Source organism: Thamnophis sirtalis, unplaced genomic scaffold (genome assembly GCF_051295495.1).
Source record: "Thamnophis sirtalis isolate CommonGarterSnake01/CBP01778 unplaced genomic scaffold, rThaSir2_p1.2 scaffold_2, whole genome shotgun sequence".
NCBI classification, from domain to species: Eukaryota; Metazoa; Chordata; class Lepidosauria; order Squamata; family Natricidae; genus Thamnophis; species Thamnophis sirtalis.
Genome location: NW_028261382.1, coordinates 12,659,034 through 12,666,413, shown reverse-complemented (window position 1 = coordinate 12,666,413; position 7,380 = coordinate 12,659,034). Strand labels below are relative to the sequence as shown.

Genomic DNA, 7,380 nt, shown 5'->3' with positions numbered 1-7,380 from the left:
AAAAGCACTGTGAAGTGGTATATAAGTGCAATTGCTATTGCAGATTAACTCTGCCCACTGCCAGGAGTTTGATACTGACCAACTCAAGGTTGACTCAGCCTTCCATCCTGGGGAAAATGAGGACCCAGCAATAACTGACTCTGTAAATTGCTTAGAAAGGGCTATAAAGTCCTGTGAAGCAGTATATAAGTCTAAGTGCTATTGCTAGTGCTATTACTTTCAAAATGTGGATATGCCATACTGTGGCTTCTTGCCATTTCCATTTGCTTCGTGCCTCGATAAGGGGAGAAATTGGGCAGTTTTCTCCAAGCGTAGCCTGACAGGACACTAAACGGGGATGGAGCTGACCATCGCTTACATGAGCCGAGGTGGCACAGTGGTTAAATGCAGCACTGCAGGCTACTTCAGCTGACTGCAGTTCTGCAATTCGGCTGTTCAAATCTCACCGGCTCAGGGTTGACTCAGCCTTCCATCCTTCCGAGGTGGGTAAAATGAGGACCCGGATTGTTGTTGGGGGCAATATGCTGACTCTGTAAACCGCTTAGAGAGGGCTGAAAGCCCTATGAAGCGGTATATAAGTCTAACTGCTATTGCTACATAGCTTGAATTTCCAGAGACACAAAACTTGGAGAAAAGTTTCAAAGGGTTTCTCGGAGTCTCCCGAAAGTAACCAGTCTAGGAAGATGCCTTTTCATTTGTACCACCCCAGGTTCCTCGCCCTCCCACCCTGTTGGTTCTTTCTTTAAAAAAAAAAAAGCTTTTCTTAAAGTTCTTTCTGAATTCCATATGTGGAAAGAGACATCAGAAAGCAGAGATCTTGTTTTAATGTTGCCCGTCCTTCTTTAACACTGCATCCCATCGCGAAGTCACAGCCATCATCAGAAATTGCTTACAACTTTGGATTTTCCTTTGCTCTGGGGTTAATTGCTTCCAGAACCCACATCCTCATTTCTCCCCACTCCACCCCAAAGCCAGCCACCGACTACAGAAAGACATATGTCCCAACCCTACCCTCCCTCAGCCCTGCCAAAAGAACGGTCTCCATCTATTTGCATTTTTTCTTTTCTTTTTTTTAAAAAAAATGTTTTTCTTCCCCTCCAGAAAAATTCTGTTTCTTCTTAGCGTCTCTGCCAAGCATGGAGTTGACATGACGGTGTGGAATCGTTGGTGGCAGCTGGGGCGAGGGTAGAGAGGGGAGGGAGAAAAACAGTCAAGTTTCTTCCACTCAGCAAAATGCCTACACACTTGGGGGCAGGGAGGGATGGAGTGCCTTCGAGAAGACTCTGGGCTAAAGAAGACAAAACAGCAGGATCCGTGCCAAGTGAAAAAAAAAATCTCAATTCTCGTGGCTAAAAAAATAAATCAAGTTTCTAGCCCTCATGGTGGCAAAGTTAAATAGAAACACAGGTGGGAATTGGCTGGAGCTGAGAGAATTGTGATGTACATTCCTCAGGCAGGAGACGCATTAGCGAAGATGACGTATTCTCCCTCAGCAACCGGAGTGGAACAATATATATATATACAAAACTGGGCGCATCTATTTAATTTTTTAAACCGGCATGGCAAAACTACCTGTTCCATAAAATGCACACCAGCTGTCTAAAAACAGAATCCTGGGAACTGGGATTTCTAGAAGAAGGGAGGATCTCTGCTACAGAGCTCAAAAGTTTCCCCAAATTATAGTTTGGGGGATGCCTTGGAGAGAAGGAATGACTGCTAAACTCACTTAAATCTACAGTGTATGGTCATGCTCCGGGAGAACCCAAAACATTGCAGGACCTTAAAAACAGAGTCCTGCCACAGAATAAGGTCCTTAAAGTGCAGTGTTGGGGACCCACTGTGGAGGTCATATCACGATCATCTAGACTGGGCAACCATGCCTCAAAGAGCCAGCCGCATAATTGGAGAAAGCAAGAAGGGGCAGAAAGGGACAAACTAAAATCCCTTCTTTCACCAGCTCCTGGTGTCACCTCTAAAAGTTTGGCAGTGCCCAACCTGTGAAAGATGGGACATTCTTACGAACGGTGCAAAGATGAAAGACGGAGGAGAGGATGCTGCAGACTGTAAGCCCCATGGGATCTTGGGGGATGGGGGGGAGGAGGGGGAAGAGCATCCGTGGGGAAATGTGGAGCTGTCCAATTCTTGACACCATCTCTCCTAGGGTCAAAACCATCTACTCGTCGCATCCCAGAAGTTCCACTCGCAATGTGATGCGGTTATGCCAACCCTCGGGGTAGATACGGACAAAGCGGGTGTAGAAGGGCTCATCAAACATGTTCTTCTTGTGAGAGTTGTTATCATGGTTGCCTTGGAATACCTATGTGGAGAGGGAAAGGAGGAGGAGAAAAGGAGAGGTGAATTTTTAGGAAGTGAGCAAAGGTCTCCTAAAGGTGCTTTTACATGGTATTGGACCTGGGTACTTGAGAGACCGCCTTCTGCCGATTACCTCCCACAGACCCATTCGATCCCACAGATTAGGCCTCCTCCGTATTCCATCTGCCAGCCAATGTCGGCTGGCGACTACTCGGAGGAGGGCCTTCTTTGTGGCTGCCCCGGCCCTTTGGAACGAGCTCCCCGTGGAGATTCGGACCCTCTCCAACCTTCAGGCCTTCTGGACGGTCGTGAAGACCTGGCTGTCCCAGCAAGCCTGGGGTTGAGTTCCCCCCCCCCTACTCGAATTTGCTGTGTCTGTTGTGCTTTTAAACTGTTTGTATTGTCTGATTGTCTTTGTCTTACTTTTTGCAATTTCCCCTCCCTTGGCTTTGTTCAGCCGCCCTGAGTCCCTTCGGGGAATAGGGCGGCCTACAAATTGAATAAAATCCAAATCCAATCCAATTTTTCAAGAGGCAAATGGTTTTTTTTCTTTGAAGACGTTTCGCTTCTCATCCAAAGAAGCTTCTTCGGCTCTGATGGGATGGTGGGGAAAATGGAAGGATTTATACTCCTTGCAGACAGACGTTTGCATCCTTTGAGACAACCATGATCTGGAATTGGGGGGGGGGCGGGGGGCTGCTGGGAGTTTGCAGGAGTTTGGGAGAACCTCTAGCTAAGATTCTGTGCATTGCAGAGAACCCCCAAATGCCACTCCTGGCTGGCCCTGCCCACCACGCCCCTCCCAGGAGTCTTCCTGCAGCCCGTTTTGGATACAGGTAAGTTCAGGGCGTGCGCAGAGGCTCAAGGAGAGCAAAAATGCGCCTATTGGAAGTTCGGTAAGGCTGGAAAAGGGCCCATTTCTGGCCTCCAGAGCCTGGGGAGAGCAAAAAAGCCCCCCCCCAGCCGTGGTGCAGGACGTCAACTAGGCCATGCCCATGCTCACCCAGCAACCAGGCAGAGAACCCATTGCTAAAATTTTTGATCTGGATGACTGAGACTCTCCATAGACTTTTAGCCCTGCTCTGTTGGGATGAATCCCCTTCGAAGGGTGTGGGAGGATGAACGGATGTCCAGAAAAAAAATTGCGGACTACAGGGACCATTCGCACTACTCAGGTGGCCCTCAGGACACAGATAAACCTCCAAGCGGCCTCAACGACTCTCTCAAAAGGATGCAAATGACCCGCTGTCTGCAAGGAGTATCAATCCTTCCATTGCCCACCATCCAGTCAGAGCCGAAGAAGCTTCTTGGATGAGAAGCAAAATGTCTTCAAAGAAAAAACAAAGAGTAGCCTCTTGAAAAAAAAAAAGAGCACTTTTGGGACAACTCTGACGTGGATGACTGAGAATCTCCATAGACGTTTAGCAAAGATCTGAAATTCTCACCGTCCTTCACTAAACAACTTTGGCAAGAAAGAGGCAAAACTTACTTACCCTCTCTCTCTTGCTCAGCCATAGAAATTTGGGGCTCACCTTGCAGAGAGATGGGTGGCAAACCAATTTAATAAATAAAATAGGAAATAATAATTGTGGTCCTAAGTTGAGGGCGACTGGAATATGTGGATTGAGATAACCAACTTAAATTTGTCTGGGAAAGTTAAAAAAAAATCCAAGCTACCATGTTTCCCCAAAAATAAGACAGGGTCTTATTTTCTTTTGACCCAGAAATAAGCACTGGGCCTTATTTTCAGGGTGGTCCTATTATTTTTGAGGTGCAGGAGGCAGCGAGCGTAGTCACCTCATGGCTCCTGCTGTGTTGCAATATTTTTGGGGAGGGCTTATTTTAGCTCGTGCGCTCAAAAGCCCGATTGGGCTTATTATCTGGGTAGGTCTTATTTTCAGGGAAACAGGGTAGAAACACATTTCTGCTGCCTGAGAGAGACTTTTTACTTTACCTTATATTCATAGACTGGCTCCAAATATTTTTAGCAAGGGAAACCACAGGAAATTAAGCAAGCAACACCAGTAAAAAAAAAGGGGGGGGGAAATGTTAATAAAAGTCAAGTCTCTTCAAATTATATTTAACTCCAAGTGACTCTGTTGCTTTCTTGGGAACACTGTAGAAATAATTCATTATTGGCTTCTTTCGGGATGTTTTTAAAACACCCCCTATCTAGTTTACTGCCCTTGGATTTCCTGATATTCTACTTTCCTAATAGTAGTAAGCAGATCTGACCCCATTTTTAGATTAAGTGCTGCCACCTGGTGTGACAATAAAATCACTGGCATTTTGATGCTAGAGGGCAAGAACAAAGCCTTGAAGAAGCCTATGGAGATTCTCAGTCATTCAGGTCATGGTTGCCCCAAAGGTGATTTTTCAAAAGGCAACTGGACTTTCTCAGTTTTTCCTTGAAGACGTTTTGCTTCTCACCCAAGAAGCTTCTTCACTTCTGACAGTTCAGGACTGTTTTTGTTTTTTTCAAGGAAAAACAAAGCAAGGCCAGTTGCCTCTTGAAAAAGCACCTTTGGGACGTCCTTGGAGAATTAGGTTTTGTCATGTATTTTTTTTTCAAAAGGAAAACTTTTTTTAAATTTTATTTTATTTTATCAATTTCATATATACATTCACAATTATATGATCTCATAACTGTTATTAATAATATGTATTTATAACAATTTTTCCCTACTGTTGACAATATACTTGAAGATTGCTTTTTTAACATCCCATAGATCCATCTTATCTTACAACGGTCCTACTTCTTCTTCCCTCCCTCCCTCCCTCTTTCCTTCCCTACTCCCCTTCCTTCCCTACTCCCCTTCCTTCCCTCCCTCCTTCCCCTTCCCTCCTTCTCTCCTTCCCTCCTTTCTTTTCTCCTTCTCTCCTTCCTTTCCCCCTCAAAAGGAAAACTTACATGCTAACCAAGCCTGGGCAGAAGAAAGATTTCAAAATTTCATAATATGCCCTGAGAAAGAAGTCATAGTAAACGTAAAAGTTCCCCTCGCACATATATGCTAGTCGTTCCTAATTCTAGGGGGCGGTGCTCATCTCCGTTTCAAAGCCGAAGAGCCAGCGCTCTCCGAAGACATCTCCATGGTCATGTGGCTGGCATCGCTAAACCCCGAAAGCGCACGGAACACTGTTACCTTCCCACCAAAGGTGGTTCTTATTTTTCTACTTGCATTTTTACATGGTTTCGAACTGCTAGGTTGGCAGAAGCTGGGACAAGTAACAGGAGCTCACTCCGTTACGCGGCACTAGGGATTCGAACCGCTCAACTGCTGACCTTCATGACTGACAAGCTCTGCATCTTAGCCACTGAGCCACCATGTCATAAAAAGTCATAAAAACGTTTAATCAAACAAAACAGGAAAAAAAGAAAACGCTAAGGGTTTAAAGAAAGGATTCAGTATCATATCTGAATGGGGATTAGGAGATTGCAATTATTTCTTGAAAAGAAAGTTGGAGGTCATATTTAATAACTTTTGTTTCCTCCCTCCCTCCCCTCTCCTCCCTCCATTCTTTTACAGAGGAATAAAATTTTGGAGAAACTAGAGGAAACATTTCAGCACAGCATTAACAGAACAGTCTAAGAACTACTCCATAACATAGAAAATGTGCTGTGGAGAACAGTTAGATTATGAATGCATTAACAATATCCGGTGTTGTTGCATCTTATTAGATATCAGTTGTTTTCATTTCTTTATATCTGTTGGGAACATTATAACTTTAACAGAAGTTTTTGTCAATTGTTTTGCAAACTGAGCCTGTGATTGATGGATGGATGGATGGATGGATGGATGGATGGATGGATGGATGGATGGATGATAAATGAAGTCAAAAGATGAATGTATGGTTGCATACATGAATGAATGAATGAATGAATGAATGAATGAATGAATTAATTAATTAATTAATTAATTAATTAATTAATTAATTACCCTGCAGTGACTCCCAATCCTACAAAAAGATTTTGCCCAATTCTACCTTGGTATTGTTTGTCCTGCTGTCGCGGTAAAAAGTCCAGGTTTTCCCATCATTGCTGTGGGCCACTTTGTAGGATGCAACATATTGAATGTGTCCAAAATCTCGTGCTCCCTGTGTTACGATCCCAGTCACTTTTTTCAGTTTCTGAAGATCAACCTGCAGAAAACAAGCATAATAATTGCACCGGTAGAAATCAATCAATCAATCAGAATAGAGCTAGAAGGGATCTTTGGAGGTCTTGTAGTCCAGCCCCCTGCTCAAGCAGGAGACCCTATACTGTTTCAGACAAGTGACTGTCCAGTCTCGTCTTAAAAACCTCCAGTGATGAAGCTCCTACAACTTCTGGTGGCAAGCTGTTCCACTGGTTAATTGCCCTCATGGTTAGAAAGCTTCTCCTTAATTCCAATTCCAATTGCTTCTCTCCTGGATTAGTTCCCATCGTTTCTTGTCCTGCCTTCTGGTGCTTTGGAAAATAAGTTTCCCCCCCCCCCCTCTTCTTTGTGGCAGTTCTTCAAATATTGGAATACAGCTTTCATGTTACAACAGCACGAAAAAAGTGACTTATGACCATTTTTCAAACTTATGACCATTGCCACATCCCTATGGTCACGTGATTAAAATTCAGACGTTTGGCAAATGCTTCATATTTATGACGGTTGCCGTGTCCTGGGGTCCTGTGATCACCTTTTGCGACCTTCAAACAAGCAAAGTCAATGGGGAAGCCAGATTCACTTCCCAACCCTCTTACTAATTTAACCTCACCTAACAACTGTGCCAAGAAAGGTCCTAAAAATGATAGGGAAATTCACTTAACAAATGTCTCACGTAACCACAGAAATGTTGGGCTCAATTTGTGGCTCTAAGTCGAGAACTATCTGTGCACACATTAATACGTGAGTGATAAAACATGAAAAGTGCTAATTTAAAGGAATTCCATAGTAGATGGAAAAAGAGTGTAAAAAGTAAAAAAGGTAACTAGGATTTACTTTTTCACTAAAAAAAAGTAAAACTGTCTAGAATCATTGGCAATCAGGCACTATGGACATTAAATTTATTAATCATAAAGAGGATGTTTATAACATA

The 7,380-nt window shown here is 43.8% G+C and overlaps 1 protein-coding gene across 2 annotated transcripts in view; it reads right to left on the bottom strand.

The window, feature by feature from the left end:
* Nucleotides 1-808: 808 nt before the first annotated feature.
* MFGE8 (milk fat globule EGF and factor V/VIII domain containing) overlaps nt 809-7,380 on the bottom strand; it is a 44,838-nt gene continuing 38,266 nt past the window's right edge. For both annotated transcript variants that reach the window (XM_087704296.1, XM_087704297.1), the window contains exons 9-10: nt 6,298-6,453; nt 809-2,317 (exon numbers count right to left, since the gene is read on the bottom strand). In XM_087704296.1, coding sequence (XP_087560422.1) covers nt 2,174-2,317; nt 6,298-6,453 — 300 coding nt within the window. In that variant the 3' untranslated portion in view covers nt 809-2,173. The remainder of the gene's footprint in view (nt 2,318-6,297; nt 6,454-7,380) is intronic.